Source organism: Haliotis cracherodii, unplaced genomic scaffold, assembly GCF_022045235.1.
Source record: "Haliotis cracherodii isolate W230 unplaced genomic scaffold, xgHalCrac1.p SCAF_6, whole genome shotgun sequence".
Classification (NCBI taxonomy): domain Eukaryota; kingdom Metazoa; phylum Mollusca; class Gastropoda; order Lepetellida; family Haliotidae; genus Haliotis; species Haliotis cracherodii.
Window position 1 is genome coordinate 10936751 of NW_027266319.1, and position 19442 is coordinate 10956192.

Consider the following 19442-nt stretch of genomic DNA (forward strand, 5'->3'; position numbering starts at 1 on the left):
GTCCCTTGGGCACGCCAGAAACCCTGATTATGTTTCTAGGTTTGTCAGCACCATACCCGTGCTTGCGGGTTTCACCGAAGTGGTAAACGTCTGAGACCTGCATCACTTCGGGTTTTCCTTCCACATTAAGCTGACACACCGTGATATAACTGGAATACTGTTAAAAGCGGCGTTAAACGAAACTCACTCACTCACTCGTCGTTAGTCGGCTAGACTGCCTCCCATGGTCTAGTGAACCCCGGGAGAGCGGAAGGTCCGGGGTTCGATCGCCAGCTGTGTCATACCAAAAGACGTGAAAAGATGGTACTTGTTGTTACCCTGTCTGGCGCTCGGCATTGAGGGGCTAAAACAAGGACTGGTTGGCTCCGAGTCAGTATACTGTGTCTGAGTGGAGTATTTATGTTAAACTGCAGCATGCTATCTCAGTGTGCTATCACTATAAATTCGCATCAGTCCGGACTTGTACAAGCAGCCACACACACACACACACACACGCTGCTATATAAGTGGAATAATCTTGGATGCGACATTAAACCACATTTCACCTCACCTCACCTTTTGCTAGAGTGAGTGAGTGAGTATGGTTTAACATCGCTTTTAGCAATATTCCAGCAATATCATGGACGAGGGACACCAGAAATGGGCTTCTCACATTGTACCCATGTCGGGAATTGAACCCGGGTCTTCTGCATGACGAGCGAACGCTTGGATCACTAGGCTACCCAACCACCCCCTGCCCGAAGAGCTGAGGGACATTCGTTTGATCCCCAGTCGCATCAGACCAAAAGATATTTAAAAAAACAGGACTGGTCGGCTCGGAGTCAGTATACGGTGTTTAAGCGGAGTATCCATGTTAAACTGCAGCATCGTATCTCAGTGGTATTAGTCTGGACTAGTACATTAGTCTTAGTCGTAATAATCTTGACTGCGATGTTTAAAAAGGTTTCTCCTCACCTCACCGCAGGTGGAAAAAGAAATGTCTTCGCCTGCGTGTCTGTTTGTGTCCTGTGTCATGGATTCAGAGTGAGTGAGTGAGTGAGGGAGGGAGGGAACGAGCGAGGGAGGGAACGAGCGAGGGAGGGAGGGAGCAAGCGAGGGAGGGAGCAAGCGAGGGAGGGAGCTGGACAGACCATGAGCAATAATCCACAATGTTCGCACACAATCCAAACTGGAGAAACTGCATCCTTTCCACATTAGCTGGCTTGTATGGCAATCATGGGTCAATAATGGGGGAAATACTGCAGCAGGTTTCCAAGTGTACTCCAGTGTTGTGTAAAACATGTTCAGCAAAATTACCCATGTTAGTGATTCTTTCATCCTAAAACAACAGAAGTCCAACAGAAAGTTCTGAGCCTCAAATTATAAGACTTGACGAAAAGGGTAGAGAATAGGTCTTCAGCAACCCATGCTTGCCATTAAAGGCGACTATGCTTGTTGTAAGTGGCGACTAACGGGATAGGGTGGTCAGGCTTGCTGACTTGGTTGATGCATGTCATCGTATTCCAATTACGTGGATGAATGCTCATGATGTCAATCACTGGATTGTCTGGTCCATACCTGATTGTTTACAGACCGCCATGATATAGTTTGTACATTTTCCAAAGGTCACAGACCCCTGCTTATTTTGCTGACTTGTTACAGCAAAACATTTTGACTCAGGTTTTTGTGGATATACCTCTATGAAATCATATAATATCCTCAAAAACAGGTTCTGTGAGACTCAGAACTTCAAATTAACCCTTGTTTATGAATGTATTTGACATATCTCTTGCTTGACTGGCTGTATCTGAATGTATTGCACATCTCTTGATTGGCTTTGGCTGTATGTGAATGTATTGGACATATCTCTTGCTTGACTGTGGCTGTATGTGAATGTATTGGACATATCTCTTGCTTGACTGTGGCTGTATGTGAATGTACTTGACAGATCTCTTGCTTTACTGTGGCTGTATGTGAATGTATTGGACATATCTTGATTGAGTGTGGCTGTGTGTGAATGTATTGCACATCTCTGATTGATTGTGGCTGTATGTGAATGTATTGGACATATCTGTTGCTTGACTGTGGCTGTGTGTGATTGTATTTGACATATCTCTTGCTTGACTGTGGCTGTATGTGAATGTATTGGAAATATTTCTTGCTTGACTGTGGCTGTATCTGAATGTATTGGACATATCGCTTGCTTGGCTATGGTTGTATGTAAATGTATTGCACATCTCTTGCTTGACTGTGGCTGTATGTAAATGTATTGGACATATCTCTTGATTGACTTTGGCTGTATGTGAATGTGTTTGATATATCTCTTGCTTGACTTTGGCTGTATGTGAATGTGTTTGATATATCTCTTGCTTGACTGTGGCTGTATGTGAATGTATTTGATATATCTCTTGCTTGACTGTGGCTGTATGTGAATGTATTTGATATATTTCTTGATTGACTGTGGCTGTATGTGAATATATTGGACGTATGTCTTGCCTGGCTGTGGCTCTATGTGAATGGATTTGATATATCTCTTGCTTGACTGTGGCTGTAATTGAATGTGTTTGATATATTTCTTGATTGACTTTGGCTGTATGTGAATGTGTTTGATATATCTCTTGATTGACTTTGGCTGTATGTGAATGTGTTTGATATATCTCTTGATTGACTTTGGCTGTATGTGAATGTATTGGACATATGTCTTGACTGGTTGTGGCTCTATGTGAATGTATTTGATATCTCTTTTGCCTGGCTGTGGCTCTATGTGAATGGATTTGATATATCTCTTGATTGACATCGGCTGTATGTGAATGTGTTTGATATATCTCTTGCTTGACTGTGGCTGTATGTGAATGTATTGCACATCTCTTGAGAGGCTGTGGCTGTATGTGAATGTGTTTGATATATCTCTTGATTGACTGTGGCTGTATGTGAATGTATTGCACATCTCTTGATTGACTGTGGCTGTATGTGAATGTGTTTGATATATCTCTTGATTGACTTTGGCTGTATGTGAATGTGTTTGATATATCTCTTGATTGTCTTTGGCTGTATGTGAATGTATTGCACATCTCTCGATTGACTGTGGCTGTATGTGAATGTATTGGACATATCTCTTGATTGACTTTGGCTGTATGTGAATGTGTTTGATATATCTCTTGATTGACTTTGGCTGTATGTGAATGTGTTTGATATATCTCTTGCTTGACTGTGGCTGTATGTGAATGTATTGGCCATATCTCTTGATTGACTTTGGCTGTATGTGAATGTATTTGATATATCTCTTGCTTGACTGTGGCTGTATGTGAATGTATTTGATATCTCCGTTGCCTGTTTGTGGCTGTATGTGAATATATTGGACATATGTCTTGCCTGGCTGTGGCTCTATGTGAATGGATTTGATATATCTCTTGCTTGACTGTGGCTGTATGTGAATGTGTTTGATATATTTCTTGATTGACTTTGGCTGTATGTGAATGTGTTTGATATATTTCTTGCTTGACTGTGGCTGTATGTGAATGTATTGGACATATCTCTTGCTTGACTTTGGCTGTATGTGAATGTATTGGACATATCACTTGATTGACTGTGGCTGTAATTGAATGTATTGCACATCTCTTGATTGACTGTGGCTGTATGTGAATGTGTTTGATATATCTCTTGATTGACTGTGGCTGTATGTGAATGTATTGCACATCTCTTGATTGACTGTGGCTGTATGTGAATGTGTTTGATATATCTCTTGATTGACTTTGGCTGTATGTGAATGTGTTTGACATATCTCTTGATTGTCTTTGGCTGTATGTGAATGTATTGCACATCTCTCGATTGACTTTGGCTGTATGTGAATGTATTGGACATATCACTTGATTGACTTTGGCTGTATGTGAATGTGTTTGATATATCCCTTGATTGACTTTGGCTGTATGTGAATGTCTGACATATCTCTTGCTTGACTGTGGCTGTATGTGAATGTATTGGACATATCACTTGATTGACTTTGGCTGTATGGGAATGTATTGGACATATGTCTTGCCTGGCTGTGGCTGTATGTGAATGTATTGGACATATCTTTTGATTGACTGTGGCTGTATGTGAATGTATTGGACATATCTTTTGATTGACTGTTGCTGTGTGTGAATGTATTGGACATATGTCTTGCCTGGCTGTGGCTGTATGTGAATGTATTGGACATATCTTTTGATTGACTGTGGCTGTGTGTGAATGTATTGGACATATGTCTTGCCTGGCTGTGGCTGTATGTGAATGTATTGGACATATCTTTTGATTGACTGTGGCTGTGTGTGAATGTATTGGACATATGTCTTGCCTGACTGTGGCTGTATGTGAATGTATTGCACAACTCTTGATTGACTGGCTTTATGTGAATGTATTTGATATATCTCTTGCCTGGCTGTGGCTGTATGTGAATGTATTTGACATATCTCATTCTTGACTATGGCTGTATATGAATGTATTTGATATATCTCTTGCTTGACTATGGCTGTATGTGAATGTATTGGACATCTCTTCACTGACTGTGGCTGTATGTGAATGTATTGGACATATCTCTTCACTGACTGTGGCTGTATGTGAATGTATTGGACATATCTTTTGCTTTACTTTGGCTGTATGTGAATGTATTGGACATATCTCTTTATTGACTGTGGCTGTATTTGAATGTATTGCACATATCTCTTGATTGACTGTGGCTGTATGTGAATGTATTTGATATATCTCTTGCTTTACTTTGGCTGTATGTGAATGTACTTGACATCTCTTGACTGACTGTGGCTGTATGTGAATGTATTGCACAGCTCTCTTGATTGACTGGCTCTATGTGAATATATTGGATATATCTCGTGCTTGACTGTGGCTGTATGTAAAAGAAATAGACATATCTCCTGTTTGACTGTGGCTGTATGTGAAAGAAATAGACATACCTCCTGTTTGACTGTGGCTGTATGTGAATGTATTACACAGCTCTCTTGCTCGACTGTGGTTGTATGTGAATGTATTTGTCAGATCTCTGCATTGAACAGGCTTCAATTAATCTTTGATATATGTAACATTGTATTTACGATTGTAACATTGTATTTACGAGTTTTTGCTGCTCTTAGCATCATTCCAGCCGTATCACAATCAGAATCAAAGAATGTTTTCACACATTACATAGCCGAGGAGGAAAAAGTCATAGCTTAACCACTCCAAACTCATCTACCCCAAACACTGGAAGGGTGCATGGTGAAATTATTGCTTTCTCACCAAATACTTTTGTGTTGTGTGTTATTTGTAGCAATATTCCAGCTGTATCATCTTCACAACTGGGACACGATGACATGCAACATCCAAGTCAGTGAGCCTGACTTCTCATTTCTGTCTGTTGCCTTTTACAAGCAAAGGTTGCAGAGGACCAATAAAAACCTATATCTTTGCAGGGTTTCACTAAATAGATGCGACTTCTTGTCACGTGTCAGGGTTAACAGGAAGCCTCTTCCTACAGCCATGACACATTTGGATTCACAGCCACAGGATTTAATGAGGTGAATGGTGAGGTTAGGTGAAATTGGGTTTAACGTCGCGTCCAAGATTATTGAACTTATATAGCGACGTGCATGCACGTGTATGTGTGTGGCTGCTTGTACTAGTCCGGACTGATGCCGATTTATAGTGCTAGCCATGATACCATGAGGTACCATGCCTCGGTTTAACATGAATACCCCACTCAGACACAGAATACTGACTCCGAGCCGACCAGGCCTTGTTTTAACCCCTTAATGCCGAGCGCAAGACAGGGTAACAACAAGTACCATCTTTTAACATCTTTGGGTATGACACGGCCGGGGATCGAACCCTGGACCTTCCGTTCTCCGGGCGGACGCTCTACCACTAGACCACGGAGGCAGTCATAACGACAAAAGGGTTGTTTCACAGTTTGTCCTGGCTGATTGAGTATGATGAAGTTTTTTCTCATGGCCTATCCACTTCTGCTGGTGACATGCTCTACAGGCCACCATGAACCCCGGACCTTCCGCTCTCTGGGCGGACGCTCTACCTCTAGGCCACGGTGGCAGTTGAGGTGAATGGACTTGTACATCAAACAGCAAAAGTTGTTCTCCACGCGAGTGACATTCATCATTATGAGCTCAAGAGCTACAAATAGTAATTTTCGGGGAAATATTACTGTGACAATTTGCTGCATATTGTGATCGCCATCAAAACTGAAAGTCGAACAGGGTCAATTTAACCTGACAGCAGGTGATGTGACAATAAACACAAGATGCAATGCCATCTACAATTCCATGTGGGTGCAAAACGGCAACCAGCCAATCATTATAGCAGGATTCTTCAACAATTTTTTTTGCTTGTTGTTTAAAGCCACACTCAACAATATTCCAGCTATATGTCAGTGGTCTGTACATAATTGGGTCTGGATCAGACAATCCAGTGATTGACATCATGGGCATCGATTTACGCAATTGGGATATGATGACATGCATCAACCATGTCAACAAGCCTGACCACCCGATCCTGTTAGTTGCCTCTTACGGCAAGCATGGGTTCCTGAAGATCTTTTCTAACGCGTATCTGTAACAAGTAATGACAAAACAGATTCCACATTGAAGCTTGTAAATACAACTCCATCTCCAATGGATCACATCACATCAATGCATGCAGCAACAAAAACAACTACTTACTAAAACAAACAACAAAAAAGAAGTATTTGTTTCTGATTTATTTTTGGCATTGAGAAAACAACACCCGAGTAGTGGGTTAGGTTATCTCCCCTACCAGAGAGTTACCTCCCCTAGATGAGAGTTTCTTACACAAACTATGTACAGAACTAGCCAACGAGAGGCTGCAGTGACCGGTGTTAGGAGCTCCAGTACAGCTCTTGTATGTACAGGAGTTGTCTAGGATGCATAAATAAGCTACCACTAAAGATACAATCAGTGAGGGTTGGGGCACAGTGTGTCTACAGATCTTGTCACTCTTGTATTTACAACTGTACAAATTTCTAACCAATCTCTCCTTCATGCGTTCCTCACATGCACTCTAGCTAACACTTTGTTCTACAGTGACAATAAATATTCAATTTTTAAAATTGACAACTTTGTTCTGAATATGTAAAACTGTCATCATGACGGTTGCAGGAGAAACAGTGAGAAGACACTAGGAAAAATATACAAATGTAGAAAAAAAGCTGACCTGTCAACAAAATCTGATTAACAAGTGTATAGAATACTTCATTTTATGTACAAATAATCAAATGAAATACTTAAATAATTCCAGAACATTTGAGTTAGACTTCCATGAACGAGTTCATAACATTAACAATAATACTGAACTTTTAACTACGCTTAAAATCAGATGGCATTATTGAATTGGAGAACTGTTTGAAAACAAGTTCAAAGCTGAATGGGAACTTGAGAAATTTTAACAATAATTCTGACAACAATTTACGTTGACATAATCAAGAGTTATTATGACACGCATAAATAGTCAGAGGTTGTAAAACTCATGCATTAAATAGTAACAAAGATAGTTTGGTATAGGAGTTTTGTAATAAATTAACCATTTTAACATAACATCCTGCCAAATATAACTTTGGCTTCTAAATAATTACTAACAATTTGGTATATACATTTTCATCACTGAAACAAAGAAAAAGAAAATGGCTGACGCTTCTGCAGATGCTTCCTCCGGAACTCATTCACAGCTTTCACACGTGGTGTCAATCTTACACTCTCGTCACTTCCGACCAATCTACACTACTTATACAGAACCCGGAAGTAAGGTTCCCCTACGACAGAGAGACACACAGACAGACTGATATGTCGGCCATGTTGGACTGACGTTAACGACACTCGTCTACACGCAGGAGTCTATATCTAGGTGAAGACATCACTTAGTTGCATCGATTCACGGTCCTCTACAAGCACTCATCTGTCCTGACTGACAAAAGTTCCCAGATTAATCCATCAGCCTGTGTCTGTCCTATGGGCAGACAACTCTGTCAGGCTTAACGTAGGTGCATAGCTACATCGTATACAATCACAGCACTTAAGCGTGGATCTTACACCATCCATGTATAGTCTATCAATGTCAATAGCCATTGTCTCACAATTGATGAATCTAGACTGTGTTGACTGAACCTCCTGTTGTGCCTACTGTAAACTGAAAGACAAGGGCACTGTTCTAGATTCTAGTAGTGTGTGATGGGGAGAGTGAGTTCAGTCTCAACTGAGGTAACGATATGGTCCCAAAGTGTTGCAGCACAGATTTCCGACTCATCTAGTGCGTTGTACTACTAAGAGGGGAGTTTGGCCTCCATCGAGGTAAGAATATGGTCCCAGACAGTCCTTGACCTCTCCGCAGGTTTCTGACTGAGCTTTGACCTCTCCGCAGGTTCCTGACTGAGCTTTGACCTATTCGCAGGTTCCTGACTGAGCTTTGACCTCTCCGCAGGTTCCTGACTGAGCTCTGACCTCTCCGCAGGATCCTGACTGAGCTTTGACCTCTCCGCAGGTTCCTGACTGAGCTTTGACCTCTCCGCAGGTTCCTGACTGAGCTTTGACCTCTCCGCAGGTTCCTGACTGAGCTTTGACCTCTCCGCAGGTTTCTGACTGAGCTAATGTGCAGTATAGGGGGGCATACAACTGAGGTAACAATATGGCCATCGCCAGCCAGAACACCTGCCACAGTTTCCAGACTTTATTTTGGATCCATCAGAAAAACATTCAGTTTCTTCTTGAAAAGCAAGCAAAGTGCCCACAGTTCGGTGGTGTCTTGTCTATTCATAGATGAAGTAAACGAGGCCCTATAGTGTGGTCAACAGCCTCGCCAACAAAATCCTAATTAAATTCTAGGATCTAAACATGTGAAGGTCAAATTTCTGGTCGGAATATAATCTGGCCAGAACAATGCTGTATAAGACCTGTAACATCTAAAGGCCAAAGTAGGAGCATTCGGCCTGGGGTCTTAGAGACCAAAACGTGAAGTCTGAAGGTTCAGAAAGCAGATTCTCTAGCCTGCAACCCACGTCGAGACATCCAAATTTTCCTTAAGAAGTGCCCTAATATAGCGCTGCCTGATCACACCTCTGTCCCCTCTGGAAGTCCAGCCTTCAGTTGAACCTGTGAGAGCTTGTTCCGTCGCCCCGAGGCCTTGGTGATGCCCCCCTGTGACCCCGAGGACAGGTTGTGTAGGTGGGACGCTGCTGGGCTCAGGGGGGTATCCTCCCGGCTGCTGGCACTCCCCACACTACCAGATACCTGCAATCACAAACCAGAACGTCAAGCTACACATTCATCCTAACATCAACTACAGGTAATATTTAAAACAAACAATGCTGACACAGCATAAAAATTTCACCAACTCCCCACATCACTGTGGAAACTAGAGACATCACAGGGAAGGAAGGAGTTGTGAAGGTTTTATGCTGAAGTCAGCAATATTACATTCATCACGTCATCGTGTCAACAACTGAACCTGGGCCAGGAAAACAAAAACCGTGATACCACGTCTAACAATCACCTTTGATGGGGGATACTGACACAATCAGCCAGGGCATGTAACCACCCGATCATCATATTCATCAGCTCTTACAACAAGGTATTGGGTATCCATTCGTCTCCACAGAATCAACAGAAGATATACAACAGTTTTCGACCTGGCAATGTTTTCCTAATGGAAGTTACAGTCGAGTTGTGAGCCTACATACATGACTTCTTTCAAGGCAGACATGAAACTCACAGGAAACTATATGTGTTTAGTTGCATCTTCCTTCGCTGATGAGGACAACCCTTTAGATAGGAATCTGAACATTATATTACAAAAAACAACACAGCAGACCACACTGCTTTGTAAATTACCACAAGAACCTTCTTGAGTTTTTCGAAATGACAGACATCCATCAAAGGGAGATGCAGAGATCCGGCAAAAAATTATCTAGGCTCCAATGTTTTGATTGTCTGAACATGATCCATCTCCATCACAATCAAGAACATCAAGATCTGCCCAAGCCATCAGTGGAACTGATAATCCATGGCCACCACAAACATGACATGATCTGGAGGGTCCTCTCAGACTCCTCTAATAATAAAACCTCCACTCTACAGAGAGCTCTGCCTGGAGAACCATGGACTGGTTACAGTCTGAGAAGATTACATATGCAATATGAGTTACGTAATGTCTTGTTTACCTCCTTAACTCCTTATCTTTGTCAGTATGTGTTGTCTTAGGGTGCAACTGTGCCAAATCTCTACAACAGTGTTGAAAAGGGAACATTTACTAACAGTGTGTCAAACAGCTTATTCAGCAAAACTCTTCGTAACAAATATACCCATTGGTTTATGCTTAGTAAGTGTTTTTCATGGAGAAAGGACTATCCTAACAAGAGACTAGTGTTTCCTCCTCAGTGTTTGATATCATGGAATCAAGGGTCCCAGAGGTCTGTGGTATTTGAATCTAGGACCACTAAATCTTTAACTTTTAACATAAGGGTTATGAGCTTGACCTTCATGCTAAATCATGTTCAGAGACAAGACTTACCATATACGACGTAATAAGCCCCCCTCTCTAATAAGCGCCCACGGCGATATTTGCGAATATATTGGCTTGTGAACAATCCCAATAAGCATTCCTGCGATTGATCAATGTACACAAGACTTATTTATTTGCCTATAATACGCACTCGTGTGTTATATGCATTCTTAATTATAGGCAATTAAATTCTGGAAAAATGTATCTGTCGCATATAAACATTTCAGTGTGTCAGCATAAACCACATTTATCTTTCAACTCTCTTTTTTCCACCAAAATAATATTCTAATAAGGGCCCCCTATTTCTAATTTTGAGATCGCCCACGGCGCTTATTACGTCGAATACGGTAGGTCAGATATGATGCATATTTCCATGAAGTCCTACCACCGGCTGTTACTGGAAGGTGTCAGAATGTCCACAAGAAATCTTTATGCAGATATTGATAAGAATAGGCAAGGGCATGGAGAATAACATTTAAGCTATGTGTATTATTTCAGAACAAATTCCACACTTGACACTTGAAGCCAGATGTAATTATCATGAGGTAGAGAGATTATGTAACAGGCTCAAAATAAACGCTGCATGATATTGCACAGAAGGATGTAAACAGCATCATTTTCTGCACTGAAGAAGCTGCTGCTATTTGTCCTGTCACTGCTGTTGTAAGTAAATGTAATGCACTCACCACCCCGCTATCCAGCGAAGCACCGCTACTACCTCTTTTCATCCCTGGAGCTAAAAACACAAAACATGAGACATTAACATAGGGTGAGTGAGTGAGTGAGTTGGGTTTGACGAGGTTTTTAACAGTATTCCAGTTATATCGCGGCATGTCAGCTTAATGTGGGAGGAAAGCCCGAAGTGATGCAGGCCTCAGACGTTACCACTTCGGTGAAATCAACAAGCACGGGTATGGTGCTGACAAACCTAGAAACATAATCAGGGCGAACCGGGATTCGAACCCACAATCATAGGTTTCTGGCATGCCCAAGGGACACAACTCTGCACAGCGAACCGCGTCACCTTAGACGACTGGGTCACCCGTGTCCACCAATTATCATAGGGACACATACTCCCAGCTCTGCAATAATTTAAATGTAATACAGAATTAGATGTTTGTGACAGATAACTGCAGCTCATACATCTCCGACGGACAAATGCCAATGATTATGAGGCGCGAATACAGTTGCATCTGGCTGATGTTCGGTTTATCAGATCTGGAAGAATTTTGTGCTATTTCTACTTCTGTTCCGTGGCAATTAAATTGAGATAAAAATTTGGCTATTAACTTTTACGTATTTCATTATCCTTTTTACTTCAGTTATATCCCGTGACTAAATAACAGGAAAATTGCTTTTACATTAAGTCTTAAATCACTAATTTGTAACAGTAACAGCTAGCTAACACGACAAAAATGTCTAATACTTTCTAACTGATAAAATCAATGTCAATTCTCTCTGATAGCTACATGAATGAATTTGAAGATGAATCTGAACATGATGATGATGATGATGATGATGATGATGATGAATGGTATAACATAATTATAACAGGAATATAATTTCAACATCAAAATCAGACACGTAACACTATAACATAATCATGACATTTCACTTGAAAAACAAAATTTTGGTATCTTGTAAAACATGCTGAAATAACATCACAGCAATGGAAAGTTTTGATCTTGAATAAATTGTCCAAATTTCCCTACAGATGACAATATCCGTGGAAAAAATAATTTAGAATTTAATCCCTAGATAATATCCTGTGAAACAGCACACCTTCAAGCATTAACTGTCCATGACAAAAACCTTCAGTAAACCACGACAACAATGAACTTACCCAGAAGTAATGAATGTTTAACTGCAAATAACAAATACAATTGGATACAGATTACACTGTCCGACACCCATGAGCGAGGCTTGAACTTGACAGGGGGAACAACAGAGAACAACATTGAGGTAAGGAGACCAACTACCAACTAGTCAAACAACACTATGGAGCCAGCTGAAGCTGTTCGACTGTGATATGCGACATGATATATCGGCAAATTAAAAATGAAATGAAAACGATAACAACACAGAAGACAGAAATCCGATAGAACTCAAAATAAACTCAAAACAGATGACGACAATTGATTGTGTATGACGTGAAATGAATGATGTGGCGTTAAAATGAACAGGTAAAATTTCAAGCTGTGGAACATAGTAACGTGATCACCAGCTCTGGTTAACATCAGCCATAACATCAAGCACGGGTTTCTCTCAAAGAACTCATACGCAAACGCCTGCACGGCCTCGCTGCTGCTGCTGACAACTGATGAAGAAGCTGTGGTGCTCCATGCGGGAACTGGTGTTTCTTAACAATGACAGCCGGCAGCAGGTAAAACTAAAGACTGCTGCTTGCAAACAACACAATCAGTAAGCGTAAGACATACAGTTGGTGGGGACACTGATGTCACTATCTACAAAACGAAATGCTGTAACCTAGCTGTGCGTTAAAGGTCACGGTCACGGTCACGGTCAAGGTCAAGGTCCATCTATTTTTTCAGACACCTTCTTCATCATCCTGTGTTAGCAGTCCATCATGTATTTCCATTAATTATAAATTGGGAAGCGTGTATCCCTCTTTTTTAAAATCCTGATCTTTCCCTAAAGAATATCTGTCGTATTACCAAATTTCATTCACTTCTATCTAAGCGATATTAAGTATACCAGCCCGTTGGTAATGTCATCTTAGGACATTTTATTGGTGATAATGTCATGCAGGACACTGGTCCAGGTTTGTCTTTGAATTCTTGAAAACGATTTCATTAAATATTTGAAATAATATAAAAAAAATGTTGGATATTGCACATCCTCAGAAAATGCATTTATTTGTTATGTTTGTAAACCTATTCCAAAATTGAAAAGTAAAGAATGGGAACAATATTAATTAGTCAAACAGGGTTCTCAGTGAAAAGGTGAAAGCTGCATTGGAAGGGTCCATCTTGCATGTCAGGTTACACAGACGTCAAACGTTATTTTCACTGGATCAAACCGTCACATCACCAAGAGATGGGTAGAACTCGCTGTGTTATCTGGCAGCCAAGTCAACACTTTGCAAAAAGCACATGAGAATAAGCGCCTGGTTTCAGGGGGAGTGTACACAGTACCAAAACAGCCTACCTGACGACAACCTTAAAATCAGAGATGCACAGAAGCTGCTAAAAATAGCCATATTTATTCAGGAAAATGAGATGCCTATTACGAAAAAGATGAAATGATCTGTGGTCTGTACATTTATCAATGTTCACTTTTAATGAGGAAGCAAACTTCAATTATAGTTTCTCGTCTCACATCATCACAGCAGGATATGGCAGCGTTATCTCTGGTATAAGCTGATTTTTCTATCTTTGTCAAACATAATATTTACGCAGAGGAGAAAATGACGTAAACAGCTTGATTTAATATCGCTTTCCATCTAGAGTTTCCTTGACTGGTGATTTACGATTATCTGGGTGTACCCAAATTTATACGACAAGAATTACCCAATTAATTGTGTGTTTTTTCAAATTCCATAATTGCTTAAAGATGACAGACGAATAATTCTTTCTTCAATACCGTGCCAAAAATAGAGGAAATGATATCTTTTTATAGATTACACTGTTTGATAGATTATCTACAGATGTAATTTGATCAAAAACATTAATGATTGGATGAAATGATTCAGTGGCTTTACAATGGTTCATCTTAGTGAGACGAGAATCTATATCATACATGTATACAACTGGAAAACTGTTGTCATGATAAAGGAACCGTTTGATGTGTGACATTAATTATCTGGCATGTCTTTACCCAAAGCTAAGGCTTTAGCTCCCAGCCGGGCCAAAAACACAAAACATACTTTCAAAAATGGAAAAGAGATCAACACTTCCTTTATCATGACTTCAAAGGTTGGCTCATCCTTAAGTGATAAAAATGATTCCAATTCTTTCCAACCTACATAACATATCTAGTTATATTTGAAATATCACAATGGTGTGATATGATTGGATGAGTCAGCCTTCGGGAACAAAAGAGGCGAAACTTGGCGAACTAAATACCCATTCATGCAGCATGCACATGCATACCTTCACACAAGTCAGTGAGGGAGTTGGAGAGTGTGTGTTTCTTCAAGCCTCCGCACTCAGGCGCGGACAGTCTATTTATGGCAGGGTCTGAGGGCTTCATGTGATCGTACATTAGTACCCGTGAGTCGTCATTTGCATAGTGCTTCTCTATCGTGTTGTGGTTGGTCCGATGTCGGTGTAGCTCCTCCTCTATGCGCATCTGCTCCATGCCATTGGTCTGTGAACAACGTAAGTCTCAATAAATAATACACAAAAATTACACCATACAGTTTGTGACAGAGACTTCCAAGTCAACTACGCCGGATTTGTCTCTTGGCATCGTGTTCGGTAGATTGTGACTGTTTATGAAGTGAACACAACAAAGGATCTTGAATATGTTAGGGGATATTTTTGTGCAATGAAGACCAAGAACCAATTTCATTAAAAAAAATTCCTGAAATAATGTTCATGAAACCTTAGGTTTTTTTGCTCAACGTATACTATTAGCTATTCAGCTATATAATATTAGATGAGCATACTCGACATAACATTATTTTACTAGACTTAGGCTTCGGACTTGTGGTGATGTCACATACCGAAGACTCATTTTGTTTCAGTGATTAAATATCATGCTGAAATATATTTTTCAGGCATTACTGTGGTTGCTATTATTTCTGGGAACAATTGAGCTACCAGCGTTCTCTTTGTTTATCGAAGAACAGACACAGTCTGTCATGCAGAAAGTCTTTTACTGATGCATGGGGGAGCTGAGAACTGACACTCTTGAACATGATCAATATTCAAATTTCATGTTTTCAAAATGGAAATTTTTATAATGTTTAAAAGGCATAATGGCTGTAAAAGAATCGATTCAAATGCATTTTCGGTAACCTGATTCGATAATAATGTAATTTCATGGAGATATCATCATGCAAAAGTAACAAAATGTAAAAGAATATTGTTGATGAAATCCTAGTACACTAACTTCCATAATGGCTTCCTTGAGATCTTCTACAAACTTCTGCCTGTCATGATCGTTCCTGGCATTGAAAGTTAGTATAACTTTGCCGTCTAAAGTGTTATTCAGCTGAATACCAAACTGATAATCTGAAACAGAAATCAATAGTTCAAATTGACAAGTACGTCTTCACACACTCGTAAGTCAACCCCCACATAATTACACATGTTAGTTTGTGACAAATGGAAACATGGATAAAATCAATACCGTTGGCATGGTATGTCAAACACATACCAAGAATATACAGAGTAAGTATTGATTCCTCTACTGTATTGAGATATACAAGTATATTGACAAAGTGCCAGAGAATATTATCAATCTGAAAGGTTACGGCTGAAGAGGAAAATCAATGACCCTCTTGAGGTAACATTTTATAACTTACGTGATGTTTCAAACAGGAAAACCTGCATTCCACAGAGAGACGCCGAGTTCTTTAAAGCATATGTAATTCCACTCTTCTTCTTACTGAAGATTTTGGTCACCTGAAGTAACAAGACAAAAATTTAAAGAATATATTTCTTTTAACTCCTAACCTGTTTAATGTAAATCACTAAACCCAAGAAAAACTAAAACATAAAATTTTTTCACAGAAGTAATACAGCGACAGAAACTAACAGTTTTAGGTCACAAGTTCTTTATAATGACTGCGTATAGAAAAAACCCATTAAAACGGGTAAATTCTACTATTCCTTATGATACCGTAACTATTGGGCAGTTTGGCAAGGACTACTGGACTAGTGCTAATTTCTAACACTGAGCAATATCTCATTTCTGAAGCCAAGGCATAGATATCACTCTACAAAGTGACCTTAGTCCTACGACTGTCATAAGTTTATGTTAAAGTACAGGGTCATGATCATCTTAGTACTAAGATCGCTTTGTGGAACAGGGCTAAGGTAAGTAATAACGTGCTTGACTTGCTACCCAACTCCCATTTTAGTTCCCATCAGCACCAAATCCATTTGGAATGCCAAACAATAGCTAATATGTAAACTGATGCAAATATAGTTATCAGCCATAATTATCCAGAAAATGTATATCCCATTTCTAACCATCTTCTTTCAACCACAGGATCTAAAGCCTACTTCAATGACTGTTTATGTTTACACTTACAAGGATCATGTCGTTAAACAGGAACACTTCTCTCTGATGGAGACCGATTTTTTCTTTTTTGTTTGGATCGTGGACCTCGTAGAGTCGACAGTAGCACACCAGACGTCGCCAAGCCAGGGTCAGAGCCTACAAGAACAAAGCCAGACTCAAATATTCGGTAAATTTTCACCAACAAAACAAACTTTTCACAAGCAACATATACGATCAGAAAGATTTTTGCCATCAAAATCCACCAGTGCTACATGACACATACACAAGGTAAAATACCTGATCACATATGTTGTTTTTTCATCAACCAGTTTCGGGAATTACGAAAACAAAGTAGTTTATTTTTTTAGGTCTCTTTTTGGTATTTTATAATTAAGATGTGTACAGTGTAATGAAGCATTAAGATTCTTATCAGCAAGTTTTACTCCTAAACTTCAAGCACAATTCTTTTTTAAAATAGTTTTTTTTATATTTTTCAAATGCCATATAAGATTTAAGTGTTGGATGGCTTGATGACAGATTAATGTTCTTTGTGCACCATCAGCAGCTCTGAGGCAGCAGACGCTGTCCTGGTGGACAAAAGACAGCAAAGGAGACAACTCTGGCATGTTGATAGACTTACATGATGCACACGTGGGGGGCAGGACACTAATGACATCTGAAGCTTTGATTTACAGTCGGTGTTACATTCTCGGAACTAAATAAGAATATTTCCCTCACAACTACTTACACAGTTATGTTACCACCTCAGATGAACTGTTTCTTCAAATATAAACCGTTCAATAAAAACAATACAAAGGACCCATTTAACATCTCCTTTAAAGACCCCATTTTCAAATTCACTCCTCTTTCCATGAAATATTCACACTGCGTAATATGATCTTCTTTTCGCATACAAGTGCGCCATGAAAATATTTCAAATACACATGGCAGAATTATCATACAAAACAATGTCAATTTTTTGGGAGGCAGTTGAACAATGATGTCGTTGAGCCTGTCCAATTTGTTTTGGCCATGTTCCAGTTATCAGCTGCACCCAAGACAACGACAAACCAGGAGCAACAACAACAGCCAGCTTGTCATCAGGACGTGGTGGTGGGTTAGGGGTCTCATGTGGGATAACAATTACCAGTGCCTGGGTCCTGTGATGGTCCTACAGCCTGTTAGCTATCCTCGAATTACACAACCAGCAGTCGTGTGGTAATATATCTTCCCAGTCATGAAAATTGTTCATTGTGATGCACATATGTTTCAGATTCATCAAATCGGGTCACTGTTTTTTCGGGGTGCCAAGCTTATTTGAGCACGAGATCAACATGCAGTGGAAACATGCGGTGTTTGGCAGCAGCTCTGCTGTGCAGTGGGAATGACACAATTTTCACACAAGTTTTTCAAAAGAGGGCTGATAAACGAAATCAGCAAGCTAATGAGTGCATGTGTAGTCACTTCGTTTAATCAATTCAAAATACAAATATCAACCAAGGAGGTTATCTTTTCTACTCCTCTGTTAAATAAATTCCATTTTCAATTTTTTTGTATAAATGAAAACTTTTATCATAAAGATTTCAAGCTCTCTACAGATGAAGCCTTGAGCGAGGCAGGTTGAGCATAAAATCTGGAATGAGCTTGCAACAGCTGGAAAAGGATCCATACAAAACTAAAATATCAGATTACCCATATTCTATAGATGCAACAGATATTGTTAATACATTTTTTTCTACAATACTCCTTTGTTAGGAACACATATTCTATATATCAATTGAATCCAAAGTGTTATTTTACATTAAAAAAAGACACATTCAGTTTCGTACCGGTTTCTTTCCAACTATTGTCTGTTCCACCTTGGCGACTTGTGACACATGATCCACGCCCGAGCGAAACTCTTGTTCCCTGACTCGAACATAGATACCAGCCAGCAGGTCTCGGTCCACGTCCCCACCATCATCAATACCTGCAATCAACATCAATCATTCATCAACCACCATTGTCACTCACACATGTTTAGGAGGTGTGTGCATATAGTCACAGATCCATGGGAGTATATGCTCCAGCAAAGGGTTGGTTACAACAAACATCTATAATACAAAGACTTGAACAAAGTGACTGAGTGAGTGAGTGAGAGTGATTGAGGAAGTAAGAGAGTGAGTGAGTGAGTGAGTGAGTGAGTGAGTGAGTGAGTGAGTGTGAGCGAGGGTGCTTGGGTCGTGGGAGTGAGTGAGTGAGTGAGTGAGTGTGAGCGAGGGTGCTTGGGTCGTGGGAGTGAGTGAGTGAGTGAGTGAGTGAGAGAGAGAGAGAGAGAGAGAGAGAGAGAGATGAAGCTTGGGTCTTGGGAGTGAGTAATGGGTGAGTATTTGAGTGACTATCGGGATCCGGTGGATATGGGGATTGGATGGTTACAGTATGTGTCTTGGCTCTGTGTGTTTCAGTAATTGAATCAATCAAGATCAACTAGTTTGTCTTGTTTAGACTCGATTATTGATTGGTGTAATTTTACTGACTGGCTTGAAAACAACATTCACCCCCATATTATCAGCATGGGGCACTAGTGACCTATTCTGATCCGAAATCCTGAGCTGCTCGGATGTAAACAGAAATGCACTATTAATCCTGGAAATAATCACAATGATAATGACAATTAAAATAAATAATCTGCAAAACATGTTTAGATCCTAATGGCTGTATAGCAGACACACCTTTTCTAACATGCA

The 19442-nt window shown here is 40.1% G+C and overlaps 1 protein-coding gene across 10 annotated transcripts in view; it reads right to left on the reverse strand.

The window, feature by feature from the left end:
- Positions 1 to 6702: 6702 nt before the first annotated feature.
- The window catches only part of LOC139446224 (IQ motif and SEC7 domain-containing protein 1-like), a 189174-nt gene continuing 176434 nt past the window's right edge, over positions 6703 to 19442 (reverse strand). For 7 of the 10 annotated variants that reach the window (XM_071227552.1, XM_071227560.1, XM_071227559.1 and 4 more), the window contains exons 7-13: positions 18546 to 18685; positions 16747 to 16872; positions 16016 to 16115; positions 15601 to 15722; positions 14637 to 14853; positions 11211 to 11260; positions 6703 to 9254 (exon numbers count right to left, since the gene is read on the reverse strand). In XM_071227552.1, the coding sequence (XP_071083653.1) occupies positions 9075 to 9254; positions 11211 to 11260; positions 14637 to 14853; positions 15601 to 15722; positions 16016 to 16115; positions 16747 to 16872; positions 18546 to 18685 (935 nt within the window). In that variant the 3' untranslated portion in view covers positions 6703 to 9074. Of the gene's footprint in view, positions 9255 to 10183; positions 10244 to 11210; positions 11261 to 14636; positions 14854 to 15600; positions 15723 to 16015; positions 16116 to 16746; positions 16873 to 18545; positions 18686 to 19442 lie in introns of those variants that run through there. The other 3 variants (XM_071227556.1, XM_071227561.1, XM_071227562.1) reach the window with 3 other exon arrangements.